Here is a 23,369-nt window from a genome sequence, read left to right as displayed (position 1 = left end):
GCAAGCGCGGCAGCAGCTTAGCGCGCAGCGATTCATGAATCGTGCGTGCATCACGGGCGTCAGCAACGACGATGCTTGCCGCGCGCACAGCGCAGGTAGCTATACACTGTAGCTACTGTGACTGGGCTTGGACCCTTGCCATGCCCGCTCACGCTCTCCCTTCCAATCAGTAGTGTATCCCAGCAACACGTACTCGTGACTACAGCGGCATCTTCTTCTCAGCCCCGAAGTCCTACGCCCTTCCTACACGCCCCGTCAACATCACCAGACGCCTTCACCTCACCAAAACTTGTGCTGCGAGTCCACCTCGTCTGCCATGTCTAACAGATGACGCATTCAACCGACTTGCTTCCTTCAAGCGCTTCTGAGAATAGCGCTCGTGGCTCGCTTCGCACTCACCTCACAACGGCAACGTGTCAGCGGCGCATGGAGCAGCACCCGATTCAAACATGGTGCCTTCCACGGGTCGCAAACAGGCCGGCAGCGACGGTAGCAGTGCGCCGCTTATAGTCCTGCCACCTCTCAGTCGACACCTATCCATCCTCGGTCTTCTCACATTCTCCTCTTTGTGGGGCACTCTAGCCCGTCTGGGTTTGGTAGCCATCAACACTTATCCAGGTCAATCCATCGCGCCCGTCATCTGGGCGCAAGGTTTAGGCTGCTTCATCATGGGTTGGGCAATGTCCAACAAGAAATCCATCGACGATCTTTATCCGCCGCTCTATACCGCCATCACCACTGGACTATGCGGCTGCATCACCACGTTTAGCGTTTGGGTGCTGGAATGCTTTAGAGCGTATGGCGATCAGTATCATCATGGCAGGAGCGGCTTTTACAATGTGAGCCAATACGGGCCGGACTTCGCTCTCACCAAGTCAAGTCTGCTTTGCTGAGAAATGTGCCTGCCCCCTTTCCCAAACGCACAGGCGATGGACGGATTGACGCAGACTATTGCTACGCTCGCCGTCTCCTTGGCCTGTCTATCAGCAGGCCACCACTTTGCCGAGTTCTTACCTTTCAGCCTCTTGCTCCGCGTACTCGGCCCTCGTAGAGGTGCGCATACATCATCAGAAGTACAGTTGGACACAGTCAGGCAGAATGCCTCGACTGAATTTCGCAGCGCAGAGGCATCGAGTGGCACCCAGACGCAAGACCGCAATGCGTCGTCCGGGCAACCACAAGAACACAAAGGCGTACCCGAACAGGAGTCGGAGGATGTGCTGCGCGAGGCACCCTTCACCCACGGCGCTTCAGCGCGAGCCTTCGAATCACGCGAAGGCCCCCGAGTCGTGGGTGATCAGAGCAGAGTGCTAGATTTTTCCTGTTTCGTCCTCGGCCTAGCTTTCTGGGTCGGTTCGGCTCTTCTGTGCGCTTTTTACGCTCCTTGGCGACGCATCACCTTCAGTCTGGTCATGTCTCCACCAGGATGCGTGCTGCGTTGGTATCTCAGCTTCCTCAACCCTCTCCCAGCATCGCGTTCTTCCAAGCTCAGCCTAGGCACGCTGGCTGCCAATCTCGTAGCCACGCTGTTCGTCGGTGCCGCTTTCGTCCTGCAACACGTAGGTCGAGCAGCCGGGTCGGCGGGAGGCGGCGCGTACTCCATGACGGGCTGCGCAGCCGCCTATGGTTTAGAAGAAGGCTTTTGCGGTTGTCTGAGCACCATCAGCACCTTTGCAGCCGAGCTCAGGGCAGCCAAGGGTAGATCTGCGGTCTGGTACGCAGCTGTCAGCTACATAGCTGGAATCGCCATCTGTGTGCTCATCATCGGATCGCCGTGGTGGAGCTTGGGCATGGACGGCAGCTGCGTTGGCCTGTACCCAGTCGGGTAGAGCAATGCAGGGTCATTTTTGTTCGATCCCAACCCCTGGAAAGACGCAATAGATACCCCCAGGGCAAACAAATGAACCTGCATAGAACTCAACGGTCTTGTCATTGGATGAAAGGCTTCCGTTGGAATGAAGAATACAGATGCGGAAGAGTGTGAAGAAAGCGACAAGGGGGGTTGAAGGGCACGCTGCGCGCGAGAGGTGCTGCTGGGCAGCCAAGGTGACGAGTCCGAAAAGGGCGATGTGGAGGTGGCATATTAATGAGCGTTGATACAGAGACTCCGCCGCGGCAACGTGACCGAGGAGTTGGACGCGCAGGGGAGATCGAGGAAAAGAGAGCAGCAGAAAGTAAAGTTGAAAAGTCAAAGAATGGAGAGGAGTAGGTACGAGCAGCGCAAGACATCATGACACCGAACAACCGCTCGAATACCACCACGTGCTTCTGAGCTGCTCGATCCAGTAGACTACGACTCGCATACGGATGCGTGGACTGCGGATGGGCAAGAGCCTAGCCTTTTCGTGTTCGTCTATGGGCATGACCAAAGCCATCCAAAAGCTGAGCTTCGCTACTTCGTGCACATCTGGCATGGGGCCGTAGGTGTGGTTGATGCGCGTGACTAGCCAAGGCGCGGTGCCTGATCTCAGTTCAGAGATGAAAGTCATGCACGTCGCGATCATCTCCGCCGTGGAAGGCTCGTGTTGATGCGCTTCGAGCGGAGGCAGTCCGACCTGAGCCAACTCGGTCGCCTCGTAATCGGGCTGAACGATAAAGTCCTCGGCTTGAGTTGCTTCAGGAACCTCTGGTGGGACGCTTGATCGTTCCTGTCGAGACGAAGAGGTGGCCTCTTGCGCGCCATGCGCGGCTTCCGCGCGGTCTTTGGCAGCATTGCGAGCCATGGCTGCTTGCTCAAGTTGTTGTTCTTGCGAGGCGCCAAAATCGCTGACGGTCTCTATTCGGCCAACGATGTAGCCGTCTAACGATCCCATCTCGTGAAGGCGGAAGCGATCCGAGCCCACCGTCTCGATCATCGAGCGACCGTCGGGCAGCATCTGGACGCTCTTAATGTCCAGCATGGTACCATATTCGCTCATCCCTCCCGGCGAGTCGCGTGAATGCAAAACCATCCCGAACCTCGGATTACCGCTCTCGACGCAGCGTCTGATCATCAAACGGTACCGTGGTTCGAAAATGTGCAGTATAGTGGGCATCTCTGGGAAGCCCACGGTGCAGACAAAGATGGGGGTGGAGAGGCGAGCTTCACGCTCTTCTTGCTCCAGAGCTGTCTTTCGCTCAGTGTACAGGCGCTGAAGACCGCGAATGTCTGGTGGAAGCGAGGCCCAATCAACAGCAGCTTGCAGCTTCACATCCATTGTGGCGTTTGCTGCGGGCTCTAGAAGCTTGCTGTGTCTCGTCAAATCTCCGTCGTTGGCGTACGACGAAGTCAGAAGCGTGAGCAGAGTGTGATTGGGCGGGTGATCCTGGAAGAATGAAATGGCCGGAAGCGAAGCGCGACAGAGCGGACAATTGCTGCTGTGGTCCAGACTTCGCGCAAAGCAAGTCCGACAGAAGGTATGGCCGCAAGGCGTCGTGAGAGGCTCGTGCAGCAGCAGATAGCACAACTGACATTCCAAGACGTCGACCAGTTCAGAGTGGAGCTCGTCCAGTGTTGCAGAGGAACGAGCAGTGTCGTCAGATTGGCTGATCAGGGCGGGTTTCGCACTGAGCGAACCTCGTGAGGAGGTCTCGGTGTCCCATTCTGAGTCAGCCTCGATGGCGCGATCTGACGTTGGCAACTTTGAGCCAAAGAGAGAGCGTCTGCGGTGTCGTTTTGAGACTGTGGTGTCGGATGCGCTGGGTCGGGAAGCCCAGCCGGAGGCAGAGGCATCTGGATTGAAGCGATGATGCCGCGCTACGTAAGCGGCGGAAGGTCTGGAGTAAGCGCCCCCGAAGTCCGGATCGTCACCCTCCTCGGGCACTGAGTAGTGATCCTCAAAGTCTGCGTGATCGCCGCGATCGTAAGGTTCTTCGCGGGTCGAATACCATGACAAGTGCGAGCTTGAAGATCCGTCCGCGTCAAATTCGTGATGATCGGCTTCAAGCACGTCTTGATCGTCGTCGTCAGTCTCGGAGGTGGCGTGCACTCCGCCGACGGAGCCCGATTCCCTGCCCTCTTCGCTACCACCAAGCATGGGCAGAAAATTTGGCGCTATGGCGACGCGATCGTCATCAGCATGGTGATCCGTCAGGCGAGATGTTCGTCGACCTGGAAGTGCTGAAGAGCGGAGAGAGCGGACATGGTGACCGCGAACACCGCGTCGGCGAGCGCGGGAAAATGCGCTGCCTGTCTCACTTCCCGAGCGAAGGAATGCAGTAGACCCTTGAGTGCCTGTATATTGCCGAACTGATCTGCTGCCAGACGCCAGTGACCGCAGGCCGTGCAAAGACGTGGTCGGAGCTTCTGAGGAAGGATCGGGCGCGAGAGGCATATGTGCATAGCGCCGCAGAGCATCGATGGCTTTCGACAAGGTGACATCAAGACGAAGGCTGTCTCCGGACGACCGACCGCCGCTCGCGAGTGTAAAGGGCGACGTAGTGTATGATGCTTCGTCACCCTTCCTCTGAGGTGGCACAACGGTGAGACCGACGGACTGGTCGGGCTGAGCGATGACGAAGCCGTCCAGGGGCACGAAGCCTGGACCCTCGCTGGTCACGCGAGCTGAGAGACCTGCTTCCGATGCAGACTGCGATGCGGAGGGCGGGCCCCAACGTGCTTGATGCCCCGCCCAAACCCCCAAACCTCGGCCGATGGCAGAACGTTGACATCCAGAGACCGAGCAGGGCACTGCAGTTGCGCAGAGAGGCAAACGCGGCGGCACATGACTTGAGCAAGGCATGGTGGTCATGGTGCGGTCCTCGTTCACGCGCTCCAAAACGCAGCCCATGCAGGTGCTGTGGCCACACGGTAGAGTGACCGGATCGCGGAAAGTTTGACCACAAGCTGCACACTTGATCATGTCGAGGAGGCGAGCAGCAGCCTCTCTTGCTTGAAGAGCCGCGTGACGTTGCGTCGCAATGCTACCAGAAGCGCTAGATGAGCCGGTGCCTCCAGCATCCTCCAGTGTCTGGCGGGCCTTGCGCGGATTCACGAAGCCAGTTGACTCTGTTCGGCCAGAGGCGCGGCCCTGCAGCGTCCGCTTGGCATCTGAAGGTGGCGACGCAGTGGTCAGCAGTCAGCACGTATGCATAGGGCCCGACATTGTGAGACCACTTCCAGCAGCCGTGCGGACACACCCGATTCACGCAATCGCACAGCGCGCCTGCATCACTGCCCGATACACTGAAATTGGAGCGCTGACTCACCTTCCAGTGTCACTGTCCTACCCAAGCCCGGTGCCTCCACCATTCCTGTAGGTGTTGAGATGCTGCCAGCGGCGGCAACAGTGTCGCGCTCGCTCGCAGGAGTAGCGTTGCTGCGAGAAGTCGTAAAGCGCGCCTCTTTCCTAGTCGTGGCGTCGCTCGAAGCACCTTCAGAGCTGCCGCAGTTGCTCTGCGAGGACGAAGGTGGCGAGCCGTCGTGGTGGTCGCCAGCAATGGCTGTGGCTTCTGACACAGACAGTGGTTCATCCGATACTGCCAAATCCCTGCGGCTTACAGCTTCCGCGTTCGCTACCGACATCTTAAAGGAGCCTTATGATGCCGTGCTGATGTTCAGACACCAAAAGCCTTTTCAGGCTTGCTGTGTCTGGGCTCGATGGATTCTGCAGTGGTGGTCGAAAAGGAGAAGGCTGGTAATTGGTAAAGAGAACGCCGATATTCGGTCGCCACGCAGTGTCTTGAGTCGTCGAATACGTAGGGACGCGATGTATGATGGTGGCGTTGACAAATACGTGGTGGAAGCGTGGCTAACAGAGCGATCTGGTGGTGAGAATGGGGGAGCATCAGGGCAAAGCCTTTGAGTAAGTGGAAGAACCACAAAGCTTGCTAACCAGTCGGTTCCTTAGTGACGACTCGGGCCGCTCGCTGAGTCAAGGCCGCACCAACGCGGAAGGAGGATCAAGTAAGCAGGCCGTTGGACAGTCAAATAAAGTCCATGCGTTTCCGCCAGGCCTGAGGCTTTGCGCGCCAAAAATCGAATGAGTTCTAGCTGGGCTGCAAGATCTCGGATTGCTACAAGGATGATTACAAAGGTTCTTAGGTGAGATTAGCTCAAATTCACGCGCCTTTGCATAGGCTGTTGATGGCGGTCTCTTGCATATATGCAGCAGACCACACACACCTTTGAAGGCTTGTTTGCTCTCGCGCGTGGAATCTCGAAATGCTTGCAAATCAAAAACATTGAAATCTTGGCTCGCCTATAGAGCGAGCGAGTCAAGCTTAGCACATCGCCAAGACGAGATCTATGTGGGTCTCGCGCTGTACGATGTGAGTGAGACATGGGCAAGGCAAAGGATTCCAGCAGGTGGTGCGCGTGCGTGCTTAGGCAGCAGCAGCAGCAGCAGCAGCAGCAGCAGCAGCAGCAGCCCTATATCGCGGTGTGCAAGCGCTAGAAGAGCCGAGCGCTGTGTATGAAGAATCGTGAGTTGGGTGCACAGTGAGTGGATGGCGCACACTCACCGCTGTGCGCTTCCAGAACAGAGACTCTGATGACGGTCCACAGCAGAGCGTAGCGGCGACCAAGGGACCAAGCAGGGAGCCGACGGTGCGATTTGTGTGACTAAGTCACAGTCACAGTGCAGCAAGCCTTGATGCACGACGATGAGGTTCAAATCACATGGAAATAATATGGATCGCTGAGGTCAAAGGGCGGCCGCTCACCTCGCCGCTGCGCGCTGCATGCTGCTGCTGTGGCGCGCTCAAGTAATCCGCGCGATGCGCCGGGCAAGGTGATGAAGATCGAGAATCTCTGCGCATGCATCAGCCTCGCGCGGCGCCATCACGCGTATAGGCCTGTGCACGCGCCACTGCGCGACCGCGACTTGACTGTCTGATGCATGACTCAGACTCATCGTGACTGCATGGGATGACCAGATCCCCGCGCCCATACCTGCCGCATCGATGCATGCGCTCAATCTGCCGGGCCAGCGTAGCGGCACCGCGCGTCCAACGACAGCTCCCCGCGCTCATGTTTTTGAATTCATAAGCACAATTTGTCTGCACCAGCTCTAACTCGCATGCGTGCGCATACATAGATGCATGGCCGATCAGGGCTCTGCGGGCTGGCTGAGCTGCGTCGTGCTCTTTAGCGGTGATTTGTGTTAACGAGTTGCATGAAACCTATAATAATCTTGAATAGCTGTCGCGATACCCTATAGCCGCCGCATATGATGGCGGTGCATGTAAATCACGATTAAATTACAATTTGAATGAAATGATGAATGCCGTACCGCGAGCTCTGCTATGTATTTATATTACCTGTCGTTGAGGGGCCCCCCGATTTGCGGGGACCATGGCTTTTGCCGGCTGACATGAGCACAAACTTGCAATTAATCATCAAGGTCCGGATCAGGATCGCCTAAGGTCTCACGATTGCCTCGCGCTGCCAAGCCACCTGTCCGCTATGCGGCACTCGCTTCTTGTTCCTCTCGCGGGCCTTCTGTGCAGTCATCCAGGCGTACAAAACTCACACAGCGGATGCACTCTCGAGCATTGCCATCATGTCGGCAATATGCGCGACGGTCGCGCTGACAATCAAACACCATGCAAGTAAGTACTGCACACACAAATGGACCATGCGCGTTTAGAGTGTGGCGTTGGACTCGGCTGCCGCTTCGGGACTTTGGCCTGGCCTGGCCTGATCATCGGTAAAGGCAGATCAAGAAGACCGTCAATCGAGGTCGGAAGTGTGCTGACCGAGACAATCAGGGACCGTGGGCCATTTTCGTGCTCGACTTGGGCAACCGGGAGCGGTTACATGTAATTGTTTCGCGCCCAGTAGCGTCTGCGCGCGGCGGGTCTGTGTGCTGACTAAGATTAAGCAATGTACCGCCGCGGTGAGGTAACGCAAGGCTCGCCGCGTACGCTCGCTCGCTCTTTGCACTCGTCACGAAGAAGAGAAGGAGGGAGGGGGAAGGGCTGAGAGGCGGCAGACAATCGTGAAAATTTAGGTGTGGAAACGACGTCTCTTGCACGTACGGCGCGAAATCGCAAAGGCATGCTTGACGCTTCTTGACACCTGCTTTGTTGGCTGCTGATCAAGAACTTCGCAGGGACGCTTGTCCTACATCAACAGGCTTCCGCACGCCACAGCACCGACGTGGCGCGGCGGGTCTGCGGCTTGGCTTGGAGCCATCTTCGGTCACGAGTGAAACTTTCGCCTCGCCTATCGACCTACCGTGAAGCGTCTCAGGTGGGAAGGCGAGCAAGCTGCAAGGCACAGACGGAGCGAAGAATGATTCGGGATGATGCGAGTGACATTGCAGCAAGAAATGCATATGGGTGGGGAAAGGTACACGAGAGAAATTTTAAAGCGAGCGCGGCGTGTGGTGTTCCAGGTGAGGATCGATGATTTTGGCGTACATGTTGTTCTGTTGCTCTACCAGGAGCAAAAGGAGCGTCACGTAGAGACGTAGCCATTCAGACCTTGTGGCCCGAAAATCTCGCCAAAGATACCTGCGCCGTCTATGCGCAAGGGGCCGACATCAGCCTCATTGGCCGCAAGCAGAATCTGCCCTTCATCGCCGCCAGCATCGCGCGCAGACTGACGGGCCGTCTCTCGACGAAGTTGGCGTTCGAATTCCCAAATCTCTTCGAACGACGCCGCCAGATGCTGCAGTCCGTACAGGTAGCCGCTATCGGGACCATCGCGCAGACCGGGAGGATATCTAGCCTCTGGCATCCCTGGCAAAGGCGGCTCGTCGCCCTCGTGAGCCGGATAGAAAAAGTCGGACCCTGTGGTGCAATGGGCAAAGTCGATGATCCTAATGTTGATTTCTCCGCGACGTCGCCGGCGACGTGCGGGCGGCATAGAGCTGGGCACCGAAGTCACAGATGCGTGCAACGCATGTTCCTCCTTCGCAAAGGGGCTCTCGGCGTTGAGAGAGCTTGAGGTGGACAGTTGCGTGGTCGGACCGAAGGAACCTGGCGCAACGCCGTCTGCGCGATCCAGGCTGTGTGAGGACCAAACCCCGGGAAGCGAAGCACCTTCAGCCGAGGTGTCAGCCGGCATTACCAGAGGACTGCAATCGATACTGTCGGCTAGACCTGGCGAGACTCCGGCTATGCCACGTTTGGTGCGACTCTCAAACTCCTTTTCCAACCTAAATTGGGTCTCTTGATCTCCATCATATATGAAGAGCAGACTGCTTGCATAAAAGCGATAGCCGCTCAGCCCATTGATGATGCGCGCTAGTCGATAAAGCTTCTCCAGAATCACGGGCACATGGTGCAGGAGCAGGTGACGTCCATCGTCGAAAAAGCGCCCTAGTGCATGCGCAAAGTCGGATGGCGCAATTTTGCGACCATAGTACTTGTCCTGGAAGATGAAGGTATCGTTCTTGGCGTCGTAGGCCTGCATACCGCAGATGCGTACGCCATGCGTTCGGCTAGTAGTCTTGTCACACTTTTTCGTTTGACTTCGCTTCTTGGCTTCGGTTGCGTCAAGGCCATACTGGCGCGTGCCCATCTTCAAATCGAGAACACAAGGCGACCGCAATCGCCCAGTCAAGTCCTCCATGAGCAAAAATTGCTCCTGCCGCGCAGATGACGGGTCGACAGCATCCCCGACATCAGCAGCCGCTGCTGCTGCTGCGTTGGCCGCTGCCTGGAGCGCGGGCTCGCCGAGCGTGGTCGCGGGCACCTCGGAGCTGCCAGGCAGTCCTGCACGACTATCATTGGATGAGATCCCATTCGTTCCCTGGAATGGCCGCGGCGTCTTTTGGCGAGCATCATCCAATGCTAGACCTGTATGCTCAGACGACGCCTCTGCTTTCTGCGCCCTTAATTGATCGCTGTCAAGACCCAGATCCTCCATCGAGAAGAGTCTGCTGTCCGTGGACGCCCTTCGACCATGGGGCTGAGGTGGCGAGCCGGAGCATGTCTCTACGTTCTCCGACGTTGCCACAGTGGCCGATTCGCGGCTAGTGGAGGTCCAGCCGCTACGAGCTTCATCTGGGGTGCCCACAGAGGATTCTGTCGGCGTGAAGCCAAAGGTAGCAGCACTTTTGAAAGACAAGGCGGCGTCACTGTGAACACGACGGAAACGGCGCGGCACAGCTGCTTCCATTTCGGATGCTTGTGGCGCAGGGTTGCCTTTCGTCGACACGGGATCGTCGAGACTCAAAAGCTCGCCAGGTGCATGAAAGCGCGGCTGTCGTACCTTTGCATCCGAAGACCTGACTGAGAGTGGGCTGTTTGCGATCGAAGGAGGTAAAGGAGGAGATCGTGGAGGAGTGGATGGCATCCTGCCCGGGCGAGACAATGGCTTAGAGCTCGGAAGACTTGGCTTTCCGGCTTCACGAAGCGCAAGGCTCGCTACTACAGCGCTTCCCGAGGCTCTCTTCGACGCAGGCTCTGCCTGCTCCGGCCTTGACACCGCGCTTCGACTGGCGCCTTCCTCGCTCTCTTGCCAAGCCTTTTCTAGCCTCCTGCGGTGTTTTCGCGCGTTGCGCTTCGTTCGGCCCCATCCAGGGCCTGCCGCACCATCGTCGTCTCGGGGTGTTGGACCACTGAAGACCTCGCGCAAGACTTGCTCCTGTAATCGCCGATTGACCGACGTGCAGCCACGGCCTGCGAACAGGTTACAAGGTCCAAATGCACCCGCACTGGCCCGTCGTCCAAAGTGTGGACGCTGGTCTTCAGATGCTGCATCGCCATGAGCGGAGTTTGGAGGTCTGCGCGAGCTTTCTCTTTCTTCACTCGACAAGCCCTTCGAGGCGAATTGATGCTGCGACCTTTCTGACCATGCGCCTGCGGAGGTAATGGGACTGACAGACGGCGAGCCGATTGTAGAGGCGTGATTCAATGACGGTCTCAGTGCAGGTGAGAAATTGTGGGGACCGTCCGAGGGGGCTTCGGCGCTCGAACTCAGGGGAAGCGTGCTGAGCGTTCGCTCTGCAGAGCGACTGGTACGCGCTGAATTAAGGCCAGAGGCCCTTTTTCGATTCCGGCCGGGTGAGTGAGACGTCTGTCGGGCCCCGCTCGTGCCGCCAAGCATCCAGTCTGGTATGATGTGCCTATTCATGCTCAAAGCAACTTCGGGCACTTCATCTTCGTGCTCGTTTTGACCTTCGAAGACGCGCCGCCGCGCTGTTGCAGGGCGTGAGAGACTGCTAGGATCAGAAGGCTCGGTGGTACCGCTGGGCTCGGCTGCTACTGCTTGGGCAGAAGAAGCTCGGTCATTTTTGGCAGGATCGTGTGACTTCTCCACGTGGCGATAGGTCACGTTGAGTACACCGAGATACTGAGGAATGAAGGAGAGCAGACGAGGATGATCCCTTTCCACAGCTTCATAGAATTGATTTTCGCGACTGACCAGAGGCTTGCACACTGCTCGTCGGGAGAACTGGAAAATGGAGCTATGGCCGCCGACCTGATTCGAGAACGGCTGGAGCTGCACCACGGCTGGTGGCTGCACAAGACCTTCCCTGCGATAGCGACCACTTCGGTCCTCACTGCGCGCCTCTCGACGTGAAGCGGCGCGAGATATGGATCTCGACGGTATCGCGATCGCGCCGCTCAATTCCTTCTGAGCAAATTTGGAGTCGTCTCGTTGCTGCGAGACTTCACTGTTGCGCCGTTGACCAGTGCGTAGATCCAAATACGACGCACGGCCATCCGCGTGCTCTCCTTCCTCCCTGTCGTAAGACTGTTCGGAGCTCTCAGAATCATCAAACAGCTCCTCGTCCTCATCGCTCTCGTCCAGGTTATCTTCGACCACCTCATCTTCATCAGAAGAGGTTAGTTCTTCGCTCTCATCTACGGCTGCCCCGTCCGCAATAGAGCTTCCACGAGACATTCTACGAGGTCGAGATGTTCTGTCGGCGCTTTTGACTGACGAGGCCCTCCGAAGTTGGCTGCTAACAGTACCATCCTCGTTCAGTCTCGACTTTGCCAAAAGAGTCAATGGAGTCGCTGGCTGCAGGACTAGGTTGCCTTGCGTCTGAAAGCTGCCATAAGGACTAGCTGCGGGCGGCAGATCCAAAAGTGCGGCTCGTGGAGAGACTGTGATGTGCCGAGATAGACGGGTGGACAAGGGGCTAGAACTGTCCTCCTCGTCTTCTGTGGCCGTTGACTCTGATGCAGGCTGTATTGCGCTGCCGCCCAATCTCGACACCTTTGCTGGAGTCACGCTCCGCCTACGTGCTGTGCGCTCCCCGGCCTTATACTTTGGGCTGTGCGTGGTCTTGCGAAGACTTCTGCTGAGAGTGTCGGGCGAGTCGTCGCTCGATGTCCCTACATGCGGCACGTTGCTGCTTGAGCCTGTCTCTTTGAAAAGCTGAAGGCTCACGCTTGCCTTTCTGCCACTGCTCATAACGGCAGGAGGGAGAGTAAAGTCGAACTCCTTCCCATCGATCACAGCTGTGCTACTGGTCGGAAACGAATCCCTCTCTTCGCTTCCATCATCGTCTTGCGCCATAGACCCCAAGGCTCTTCCGGGCGTACTTTTGGCGCTGGGCGCTAGTACGAAAGAGCTGGGCGAATCGCTTGGCGGTGGCTTCGTGGCGTTGTCCGCCTCAGTGCCGATGTTTCCGCCTCGGAGATCTCCCGCCACGCTACGTGCTCGCGCCAGGGCATGTCTAGGCTCGCGCGGCTCGCGAGGCTGATAGCTGTCCGCCTTGACTTCACCAATGCCTAATGTATTGGCAGAGGTAGAAGACGTTCCTACGGGATTTGCGAACGGATTCGCAAACGTTGGGGCCACACCTCCATTTGCGGCGCCAGCTAAAATGTCAGGCGATGGATTCGCCGCTTGAACTGAAGAAGACTGGACGCGCGACTGGGCTTCATTTGCGGCTCGCTGCGGTGCACCAGCAGCCTTCGTGGCATTCGAGGCAGCCGTTGGCGAAGGACTGCGAAGGCCAGATGCTGTGCTCGAATCGGCGCCACTGTTCATGTAGGACCGTCTTGTGGCTAGACTTGCCGAGCGATGAGCGGGCGGAGAAAAGACGCTGGAGTGGGGCACAGGCACACCAGGGGGAAGACTGATGTGAAGACCGGCGCCAGATTCGGCCTGGGACGAAGATGCAGGTCCTATCGGGCGTGGCGACTGGATTGGTGCTTGGACGGAGGAAGCTCCAAGTGAAGCCGATGGGGTCGCCATCTTCCCTGACTCGGCTTCAATCCCGCGTGTCACCTCGCCGGACGGGGAAGAGCGGCAGTCCCCCTTTGACTGAGCAGGGGCGTATTGCGCATCATGGTACCGTCTTTGAGGGTGTGCCTCTGAGATCGCGCTTCCATCCATGGAAATGATGCTGCTGCGCGCTCGCTCTCTGTGCTTCTCCTGCTGGGGGCGACGTGGTCAGTGAGCCAATCGACACTTTTTCGAACGGCCATGCGTGTCCTTCGAAATCGTGCGCGGGCAAAGCGTAAGCCCGGAAGGCTGTCGAGATGATGTACTCACTAGCTGGACGGGACGCTTCTCTTGACGCTGTAGTATGTCATGCACACAGCGACAGCAACGACAGTGTGAACCTGTGCGCCAAGGATGAAGAATGGGGTGAAGTACAGGTCGATGAGATTGATGTGGAATGCGGCCGCCGGGACTTTTGGATGTCAAGGATGGCTGAGTGACGCTACAGCCCAAAGATCAGCAGCTAAGCAAGTCCACCCGAAAGAAGAATGTACAGCGCTGATGAGCTGATACGACCAATGTCGAGGCGAGAGAGAGGGTCGGTGAACGTACGAACAGTGGTCGCGAAGGTGAAGTGATGGCTGGACTGATCAGCCTTTCAAGCCCATGCAGTTGTTCTGCTTGTTAATTACCGTACCAGCACTCACGCCCGCCCGCTCGCTTGATCGATCGATCGCGCAATGCGATTGAGCAAGCTCCCGCGCCACGGCACGCAGCGGCCTGGTGCGCGCAGCAAGGAGGGGGCACTTACTCGCAGTCACTTTTGACTGCGTGGGGGCTGCTCAGATCTCCGCGGCCTCGCGATCGCTCCACCACGCGCGGGCGCGCGGCCCGCGATGGTATGTCTCGTTTTGAATCGTCACGTGCGCTCCTTGCGTGGGGACCAGCTCGATCGACTCGTAGAACTCAGAACTCGTTGATGATAGCGATGGCCATAGCAGCAGAGCAGCGACGATAAAGATCGTCTCGAGACCCTGACATGAAGGCTAAAGGCTGAATTGGAGCCTCTGCCAAGAAGCCAAACAAGGTGTCGTCGACAGCAAGAGTCTGTCGAAGCAACTTGTGACGTGCAAGATTCATGACAAGCGGCAGCAGCAGCTGGCAGCAGCAGCAGCAGCAGCAGCAGCCGCTAGCAGCTATAGGCAATCGCGCGTATTTGTTTGCCCGTCGTCCTCGCATTTCAATTTGACGTGTCTCAAGCATGCGGGCAAGCGCGCGCCGCGACGAGCTTCTTAATTGATCCCACGCTCGCTCAGCCACCAAGGGAACGTGGGGTAAGGCAGGCAGAACACGTTCAGGCGGGCGATTGGTCCGCGCACAGCTGATGGCGTTGGCAGAGCACTCCATATAGTCTCGAGTCGAAAGTGGTTTCATCTGGCATCCGCTTCATTCACATTCACCCACCTCGCTCAATTGCGTGCTAGGCATGAATTTTTTTTTTTTTTTTTTTTTTTTTTTTTTTTTTTTTTTTTTTTTTTTTTTTTTTTTTGACCTGTCAAGTCTCCTACCCCTTTCCGGAACCGTGCATCGCGATCGAGCAATGCTGCAACGAGAATGAGCATGCAGTTGGTATTTCGAAATCTTTACAGAGGAGTTCGAGTCAAGGATAGTGTCTCGCAGCAATCAAAGCATTTGCATTTGCACTGCACGACTAAGCCCTGGCGAGCTTCACCGCAGCGAGCGAGTAGGCCGGCAGAGTGATGCGGAAAGCGCCATTCACAAAGTCCTTCGCAGAGGTGTTGCGTCGAGTGGGCTTGATGTTCTGTGCGAACACGGTGCATCGATGTGGTCAGTCTCGAAACGAGCGTATGTTCATCCAAAGGCAGGGAAAAAAAAAAAATTCGACTTACCTGACGGTTCTCTGGAGTGTTCGAGGCGTAAGCATCATTGTGAGCAGAGAGTATCAGAGATCCGGCAGCGTTGGGATTGTACTGCGCTCCGTCCGCCTTGACGGTGACGGTGACAGGGTCTGCACCGCTGTTGCTGAGCTTGATGACGTCCAAGTTGCCCTGTTTGCCAGCGCTCCAGTAGACCGGCTTATATGCTACAGAGCTTGTAATCTTGTACAGGGAGTCGATGCCATATTGTCCAAAGGCGTATTGTGCCCAGTACGATGCCGAAGGCCACGAGTCAACAGCGTCGAAGCTGATGAGGTCCGGGTGCCACTGGCTCAGACCATTGCCAATCTTGTTCAGCAGCGGCGCATAGGCGAAGGTCTTTACGACATCGCTATTCCGCTCCATACCCATCATAGCAGTGAACTCAGCAACAGCGCCCAGCTGAGAGCAGACGGGCTGACCGTGTGAGTGGCGCTCACAGGCAGAAGTTCGCGGGTAGTAACTCACTTGGATAGGGTAGGTCAGACGACAGGGACCGCTCAAAGCGTCAATTTGGGGTGTCTCCCCACACTACAATTGTCAGGGACGATTGGATCAGCACAAGGATTGCGATTGCGGGCAGCGAACTCCGTGGGCTCACCTTGCCACTGTTTGTGACAGCCATTTCGAGGTTCCAGATGGTGGTGGCGTTGCGTGCCCATGTGTCGTAACGGTCGTAAGCTCCCAAGAAGAAATTGGGCGTGTTGTAGTCGCTGGGGAAGCACATGAGTGCGCGGTGAGATTCGATCGCGAATGCCGCAACGCTTTTGCCTCGTACTCACTGCTGATCAATGGCTGCCAGCTGAGTCTTGGGGGTAGGGTAAGGACTACTGGACATAACCAGAAGGTTGGGGAATGCGGCTTTGATAGCGTTGGCAAAACGAGGGTATCGGGTCTGGTACGTCTTGATGGCAGCCTCACTGATCCAGTCTTCATTGCCGACCTGGACGGCAGCCAGATTGTAAGGGGCCGCGTGTCCGTTGGCTTCACGCTGCTTCGCCCACGTGGAAGAGCCTTGAGGGTCAAGCAGGTAGTGCAGTTCGTTCACGGCCGAGTCGATGTATGGTTGAAGCTGATCGTCGGGAACGGATTGCTGGTTGAGAGTGTAGCCAGCGAAGACTCTGACCCGGCGAGAGGAGATCCACGTTACGTCAGCACTCATTGGCACGGTCGACCGTCTTTCGCTCCACTCACCCAGGAATGGCCTTGGCTCCGACCGCTTCGCCAAGTCTGTGGGCTTCATCCAGACCATAGCCATCCGTGTCCCAGTCGATCCAGGTGCCCGCACGTCCTGGGCGATTTTTGAGCGGTCCAATTGCCTGCTGCCACTGGAAACGTGATGCCAGATTGTTGCCTTCGAGAGCATTACCACCGATGACGCGCCAGTACTTGGGCTTAAGGTCGGCCAACAGCTGCGCCAGATCCTGACGTGCAGTCGTGCCTTTGAAAGTCTCGGGGAACAAGCTGATGAGGTTGAATTGGCATTGTTCGCTCGCGAAGTTGCCAGGGAAGTCCAGACCAAACTGGTTGGAGGCGACATTGTTGCCACCTGCGACCTGGATCGTGGCCTTGAACTCTTTCCAGGAATTGGTCAGCGCCAATGGAACCTGGGCAGAGCCAAGTGCTTTCCTTTGCGCGTCATACAGACCGGCAGTGGCAGTGGTGGATGTGGCGGCGTTGCACCGGGCGCTGAGAGTGAGACTGTATTTGCCAGGCTTGGCAGCGATGCCAGCCCAGCCGACGTTTCTAACGCCAAAGCTGCTCGGGCTCCCCTTCTTGGCGATACGAAGAGAGCGAGGAAGGACGTTGCTAATGGCATCGGACGTGATGACAGAGATGTCCGCGTTGTTACCCGTCCAGCTGTTGGTCAGACCGTCGCCTTCACTTTGGAGAGCTCGGCTCTTGATGAGTTCAGCATACAGGCCACCATCGGATCCGCTGTTGATGTTGTTCTGCGTGGTAAGGATGAGTAGATATCGGAATTAGCGCAGCAACTATGACTGGTAGGGGCTTCTACGTCAAATCACCTCTATGAAAGCAGTGACACCGAAGTCCACCTTGCTGCTGGTCTGGCGCGCTACGGTCAGATCAACAGACGTGGCTCGTCGAGAGTTGACCAGTGAGTTTGGCGCGGCGGCAGCAAGAGCGACTACTGACGCCACCGTGAGAGGAATGGTGAGAGACACCTTCATCGTGGAGATGGGCGAAAGCTAGAAGAAAGTCCAGGGGCTGTAACAATGCCGTAGCTTGGCGTGTTATAGGTGAGAGGACCAATGAATGGGTGAAGTATGGGGAGAAGGGCGGACAGGAAATTGTGAGAACCTGTTGACCGGTTCTTTGTCGGAGAGCGAGAGGGGAGGTGTGAGAGTATGGTGAAGTAATGCTTCCTTGATCGCCAGGACGTCGCCTCTTATAGACATAGGGCAGCCGCGGACGAGAGCGTCCAACACGTCGAAGCAAGGCCAGCATGGGATCTGGCCACACCTGAATGATCGCCCCTCATGACTCTGGCGCGGTTCAGGAACGGACACATAGCCATCCCTTCCCTTCGTACTGAGACGGTTAGCCAGGGCGGTGACCTGTGCGGCTACAATCCAGGAAGTAGCAGAATGCCGAAGGAGAGGGACAAATCGCTACGAGCCTTCTAGCGCAAGTGCTGTGTCTTGACGCTGAAATTCTCGGCGCGACCCTGCACGCACAACGCAGGACGGGCAATTGAAGGTGGTGACGCTAGCGCAACACCGATTTCTCCAGGATCTGCGCCGGGTTCGGGACACCGTGCGCATCAGTGAATCAAAATGATCAGTCTGGCGCGCTTATTCCTTCCCCGCGTTCCTGGGCAGACACTTGAGAGGCTGTAGAAGCAGGTGGTGAAGGCTGAGTAGCGTACGTGCGTGCGAGATCCACGGACGTTTTGAGTTCACTAGCGTCTCGGACATCTCTTCAAGCTCATGGTCGAGGGCAAGCCGCCTTCGTCTGGCGCTGCTTTTCCTGAGCTCTGTCAGCAGAGCCTGCGTGGGAATGCGGGGAAGATGATGCTGATCTGCACGTGGTCGTCAATGTGGGGCAGGGCAGCGTCTGTCGGACGAACCTCGAGGGCGCGCTCCGGCTGCCCGGCTTGCTATTTGAGGTGGACTTAGCGCCGGAGATCTTGACGATGCCCATCCAACACTTCACAAAAAGTGATCCGAACGCCCTGGCTTTGACTGGCGGGCTTTCACGACACCATCGGATCGCTACCGCTGAGGTGCGTCGGCCCGTCACTGTTGAATGGGTGATGCTTGTCACGCGGATGGTCAAAGCTGAGATGGAAGCTTCGAAACAAACATTCATCAATCCCGACTCTCACATGGGCTGCGCACATTCCACGGCGAGGGCGCAGAAACTTCGATTCCAAGGCGTGGAGTGCCAATCTGCCGTTCACTTTGCTTCCCGCCGAGACCGCCCCCGCCGCCGTCGGACGCGGAGATGGTGGACATCAAGCCGAGCCGCAGGGATTTTGGCAAGCGAGTCGTGGGTACTGATTCTGTAGTCTTGACGACCATTCATAGTGATTCTTGATTGTGGAGTGCGGATGGATGAGCAAGGGGCAAGGGCAGCAGGGATGGAGCTCACCTTGGTGCTGCAGCATGACGCGGCTCAACTCATCAGCAGTCTGAGTCTGACTGTCCTTAGCGCCGGAAATCTCAGATGCAGAACATCGCGCAGTCAGAGTCGTGAGTCTTGAGTCACGAGTTTGAGTGTGTTTAACATGCCAAGAGCTGATTCCTCAAGTCGTGAGTCCGAGTCGGTCCTGAGCCTTTAACTCCGCTCTTCGAGTATGCAGCAACTCGAATGCTCAAGAGAGGCCGCAAATCGTCGTCAAGGGTCTTGCTCCGACCAAGCGTTGACAAATTTGTGCTCAAAAATGTCCGTCCGTGCTCTGATTCTTCGAAATGACCAGCAAGGCTGATTGATAATTCAAGATTTAATTCAGGACCTTCCTGCATATGAGCGCCCACAATTCTTTAATTCTTGATTACTGAGCACATGCGGTCGCGAGTTGCCGCGGTGTGCACGAAAAGGTATACCAGCATGCATATTTGTAGTGGCGCGAATAAGATGCGAGCCAGTCAGTGAGTGGCCTGTAACATTTTGATTTGGGTCACAAATGAACAGCCACTGAATTGAAGTCCTTGAGTTGAACACCTGACCAAAGGATCTTGTGAGTTTGAGGTTGCACCTTGTATTTTGAATCTTGAGTCTTCTTGCTTTGCGCGCGTTTGTATACGCACCAGGCAAGCGACCTGCGAATACGCGTGCTGCAGGAAGCCAAGGTGCAAGAATTCTTGCGCTTTTCCACCAAGACGCGGTCGGACATTAGACTCCAGACTCCAAAGACTCTTCTTTCTTGACTCGAGCCCCGGCGACATCGTGATCGCCCGATGCATTGTCAAGTCGCGATCGAGTGTCACAGTCTCCGGCAAGGGCAAATTCGCATTCAGATGAGTACACATTCTCGACAACATCAACGCAGGCTTTGTCGTCCTTGAGCCCTGGGCACAGTCTCCAGAGTTGCTGCGCATTTCGCCCCTTGCGCAGTGCTTCTCCTTCTTGAGAACCATCTCTTGTGGGGCCGCCTCCACCAAACTCTAATTCCCAACCCGGACTGGCAAAGATCACCGACAATGACGATTCGGCACACGTGCTTGGCAGCTCCAAGAGCGCTCTCAGCTGGACTGCGAGCTCGCAATTCACTTACAGCATTTGCTGCTCCACCTCCGCCTTCTGCCTGCTCCCGGGAAGCACCTGGGCCCTCCAAAGCTGCGCCAAGCCACGACACCCACCAGCTACACACGATCGCGAGCTCGTCTCGTCTCCCACCATTGCAGAGCGGTCGCTCTTCTGCAAGGCACGCCAGCAATGATGCTTCGAGCAGCAAGTACGAGCGTCGAGACGAAGCCATCCGGGCCAAACAAGTGCGCTTGGTCGATCCAGAGACGGGCAAGCTGAACGAGACAGCCGAGTCGACGAAATCGCTGCTGCAGCGAATCGACAGGGAGAATTGGTGGCTGGTGCAGGTGACGGAAGGTGCTCCTGAAGAGGACAAGACGGGGGCACGTTTGCAAGTGGCGGATGAGGATACGCCCATCGTCAAGCTTGTCAATCGCAAACAAATTTACGAAAGGGCGAAGGAGAAGAAGGCGCTCAAAAAGTCCGACCCGGGCGCAGCTGCCAGGTCCGAGACTCTGGAAAAGACGGTACAGATCACTTGGAGCTCTACGCCGCACGACGTGAAGCACAAGCTTTTGGGCGGCAAGACGCACTTGTGGAGGAAGCGTGTAGGCGCTCGAGTAGTGGTGGCGATCACCAGCAAGAAGGGCAAAGGTCCAGCAGGCGGATCCACACCAGAAAGTCGGCTCAAGCTGATCGAAGAAATTACAGACTTACTTTGTGCACCTCCGGAACCAAATGAGATTGGTCGCCCCGAATTGGTGCAGGAGGCTCACGTTCAGCAAAAGGGCCAGCTGGAGTGGCGCATGAATGGGGCTGCAGTCGACATCACTTTCGAGCTCGCAAGCGGCAAAGCAAAGTAAAGGTACAGCGATCGTCGCATAGAATTTCGCTGTTCACAGCCAGTCAGGCGTGGCTCGCCATGAGGCATCAGTGATGCATCAGCTCGCGGTCAAGATGGACCATCAACGCGCTTCCCTGCAAGGCCAATCATGCTCGCCCCTCGCGCACTAGGATTGCAGGCGGACAGACCGCTTGCAGTGAGAAGGGATCGGGGCGACAAGAGCGTACAGGAATCGACACTGGGAACCTCGTACTGTTCTGCTCAGGCGCCTACTGAGTCTAGGAAGCCCGTGATCTTGGCAAAGTCTGGGAGGTGAGGGTGCCACGCAAGGTCAAACATGTGATCTTGGTCTGCATAGGGTACCTGATTGTTCGGAAAAGGAGCGATGGAGAGCATCGGGAATGTCAATGTCGCTCAAATTCCGTCGCGCATACTGTCTCGGCATCTCGCTCGCGTGAACTCACAAGCTCGCTTTTGACTCCGTGAGATTTCAAGATGCTGTCAAATGTCTCGGAGACGTGGAATGGCACCAAGCTGTCTCCCGTGCCATGCAAGGTCAGTGTGGGAGGAAACTTTGCGTCGATGAGCGGTGTGGGATCTTTGGGGTGCCCTGCCCAATTTGGCGTGCTTCCATCTGCGGGCAAGGGGGACAATGCGTCAGTCACTTGATGGGGGGGCCAGCATCCCGCAAGATGACTGCATCCCAGCCACGCACCCGGGCCTTCACAAATAGCCTCCAAGACGCCCGTGTTGACCGAGTAAGGGCACAAGAGGTTTCGGATGATCTCTTCCTGCGTCATGACGCCGTCCAGGCCGTACGCTTTGAACTCCTCCAAGCTGATTCCGTTGGCTTGCACCAACGCCTCTACTTGTTCGCGCGGTGTTTGAAGCATTTGAAAGATGTTCAGATAAGATCCGAAATTGGGCTTGCCCCTGCCCGCCTTGGCCTCGCTCATGATGTGCAGCAAAAATGGAGTGGCTTGGTCGATGCCTGGGAGGACCATCGGCTTCACGGCTGGCTTGCCCCAGTCGCCAGCAAGCAGGGACCAGGTGCCGTACAAGTTGATGTAGGCAGCTGGGCGCACTGGCGCTCTGGCGGCGACGAGGGTAGAGCTCCAACCACCTGAGCGAAGATGACAGGAGAGAAGGGGCACGCGAAGGCAGAGGAACTCGAAGTCAGAGAGGCGACTTCTGACTGCGCTGCGTAAGGAGCGCAGCTCACTTCGCTACACCGACATGGACCCTCACCTGCACTGATGCCAAGCAAGACGGCACGCTTCACATCCACTTCCTCCTTGCCGAGCTTCTTGTTGAGTTCCCCGCCAGTGACAAAGTTCCACGCGTCAGAGACGTCTTCGGCAATGGCGGGAGCATCGCATTCGGGTATGAGCCTGTAATCGGGAGATACAATGGCGTAGCCTCGAGCGCGTGCTAGCGCAAAGGACCACAATCTGACATCCTTTCTATCGCCGCCAGACCCACCACCTCCGTGGACCGAGAAGAGGACTGGAGCGGGCAAAGCAGCGCCAGGTGGAGGAGGATAGTAGTCCAGCGAGATGTCGCTGCCGAAAGCTTGCTTGAAGGCGATGGTCTGCACCGACATGTTTGCTTGACTTTTCCTGGAACGAGTCGCGAAGCGGGTCACAGTCTGCAAACCAACACGAGCGGGAGGGAGATTGCAATCGAGGTCAGCTTTATAGGCTGGGCAAGCCCTGCGTGAGCATCTATCTACCCCTCGAGCCGCGCTCAGACGTCCGCAAGTCGGCTCAAATCAAGAATCTTGAATCGCAATCGTTGCAGCAGCGGCTCGGATCTGCCCTGCGCTAAAGAGACGATCACGCGGTCGGCGGACCAGCTTGCGCCAAGGACCACACGCACGGTCCTCATCTCGACGCTCCAGGCACACACGGACAAGAAGGGTCGTGAAGTCGTGAGTCTTTGAAAGCTCGAAGCGCCTTTCCCCAGAACTGCAGCTGTCAGCGGCGGAGCTCGAGCCCCATGCATCATCATCGATCGGAGCAGCAATTGAATGTCGAGTCTGAGTGCGCGCGGTTCCTTGAAGTCCAGTCCACGAATCCCAAGAAGAAAACTTCGACTTTGACTGCGCGGGTCGGAGTTTTCAAGCCGAGTGCCGGCACATTATGATTGATTTGTGGCTGATAGCGTCGATTCAAATTGAATGCATTTTTCAGCTGACTCTTCTCTGTGGTGGCCCTCGCTCCATATGCGCTAGGTCTATCGCTCAGGATGGTCGATCGCCATCATGCATCCAGCACTCACAAATGACTCACGCACTCGCACTCGTGATTGCATCCGCACCATGCGGTGCACCCTGCTGCGTGGAGAACACGCCTCCGCCCAACGGCGGAGCAGCAGCGCGCGCGCCAAGGCTTGCTGGCTAGCCGGCTGGCCGTTGGTGGGACCCCCCCCTTCCACGCCTTGCACTCAAGACTTGCTGGTCCTGCGAAGGAACGTTCTGCTGGTCTTTGAGGCAGACCGGAGCGGCTGCTCCGTCTGTCATACTCTTGACTCTTCAGACTGCTCAGCGCGAGGACCATCTTCAGGCAAGAGCAGGCAAGAACGAGCTCACGCTTTCCACCATGCATCAGCATAACATGCACATCGCTCGATCATGGTCAGACCGAATCCCCCGATCATTTGGGCCCAAAACATATCTCAGCCGAAGATGGCGCCTCTCGCGGACAAAAAATACGCTCGTCGAATCGTGGATGGCGTGGGTCGGGACGCCCTTATTGGCGCCGAAGCGCATGCATGCATGGATGCAGCAGGTGCTGCTAGCGTGGTGCTGTATACAGTGTGA

General features: G+C 56.9%; 6 protein-coding genes across 6 annotated transcripts; 2 read left to right on the top strand and 4 right to left on the bottom strand.

Annotated features, from left to right (window-relative positions):
• Window positions 1-311: 311 nt before the first annotated feature.
• On the top strand, window positions 312-2,029 carry IE81DRAFT_211166 (hypothetical protein). The gene is made up of 2 exons (XM_025510973.1): window positions 312-839; window positions 927-2,029. The coding sequence occupies exons 1-2, from the start codon at window positions 450-452 to the stop codon at window positions 1,827-1,829; spliced, it is 1,293 nt and encodes a 430-aa protein (XP_025372452.1). The 5' UTR covers window positions 312-449; the 3' UTR covers window positions 1,830-2,029.
• On the bottom strand, window positions 1,926-5,932 carry IE81DRAFT_364304 (hypothetical protein). Its single transcript, XM_025516846.1, has 2 exons — window positions 5,188-5,932; window positions 1,926-5,029 (listed from the first exon to the last, which is right to left on the bottom strand). The coding sequence occupies exons 1-2, from the start codon at window positions 5,501-5,503 to the stop codon at window positions 2,229-2,231; spliced, it is 3,117 nt and encodes a 1,038-aa protein (XP_025372451.1). The 5' UTR covers window positions 5,504-5,932; the 3' UTR covers window positions 1,926-2,228.
• A 2,289-nt stretch (window positions 5,933-8,221) lies between these two features.
• Window positions 8,222-13,696, bottom strand: IE81DRAFT_297939 (hypothetical protein). Its single transcript, XM_025512171.1, has 2 exons — window positions 13,385-13,696; window positions 8,222-13,267 (listed from the first exon to the last, which is right to left on the bottom strand). Exon 2 carries the CDS (start codon window positions 13,223-13,225, stop codon window positions 8,381-8,383), a length of 4,845 nt encoding a protein of 1,614 aa, XP_025372450.1. The 5' UTR covers window positions 13,226-13,267; window positions 13,385-13,696; the 3' UTR covers window positions 8,222-8,380.
• A 1,048-nt stretch (window positions 13,697-14,744) lies between these two features.
• Window positions 14,745-17,665, bottom strand: IE81DRAFT_211130 (glycoside hydrolase). The gene is made up of 7 exons (XM_025510972.1): window positions 17,019-17,665; window positions 16,186-16,943; window positions 15,774-16,112; window positions 15,593-15,704; window positions 15,460-15,522; window positions 14,965-15,393; window positions 14,745-14,876 (listed from the first exon to the last, which is right to left on the bottom strand). Exons 1-7 carry the CDS (start codon window positions 17,181-17,183, stop codon window positions 14,766-14,768), a joined length of 1,977 nt encoding a protein of 658 aa, XP_025372449.1. The 5' UTR covers window positions 17,184-17,665; the 3' UTR covers window positions 14,745-14,765.
• Window positions 17,666-19,332: 1,667 nt separating this feature from the next.
• Window positions 19,333-20,911, top strand: IE81DRAFT_320473 (hypothetical protein). Its single transcript, XM_025513041.1, has one exon. The coding sequence runs from the start codon at window positions 19,659-19,661 to the stop codon at window positions 20,565-20,567; it is 909 nt and encodes a 302-aa protein (XP_025372448.1). The 5' UTR covers window positions 19,333-19,658; the 3' UTR covers window positions 20,568-20,911.
• Window positions 20,689-22,515, bottom strand: IE81DRAFT_211101 (alpha/beta-hydrolase). Its single transcript, XM_025510971.1, has 4 exons — window positions 21,797-22,515; window positions 21,264-21,671; window positions 21,013-21,182; window positions 20,689-20,911 (listed from the first exon to the last, which is right to left on the bottom strand). Exons 1-4 carry the CDS (start codon window positions 22,149-22,151, stop codon window positions 20,810-20,812), a joined length of 1,035 nt encoding a protein of 344 aa, XP_025372447.1. The 5' UTR covers window positions 22,152-22,515; the 3' UTR covers window positions 20,689-20,809.
• Window positions 22,516-23,369: the final 854 nt, after the last annotated feature.

Source organism: Ceraceosorus guamensis (genome assembly GCF_003144195.1).
Source record: "Ceraceosorus guamensis strain MCA 4658 unplaced genomic scaffold IE81scaffold_6, whole genome shotgun sequence".
NCBI classification, from domain to species: Eukaryota; Fungi; Basidiomycota; class Exobasidiomycetes; order Ceraceosorales; family Ceraceosoraceae; genus Ceraceosorus; species Ceraceosorus guamensis.
Note: the sequence above shows the minus strand (reverse complement) of the source record. Positions and strands in the feature narration are given on the sequence as shown.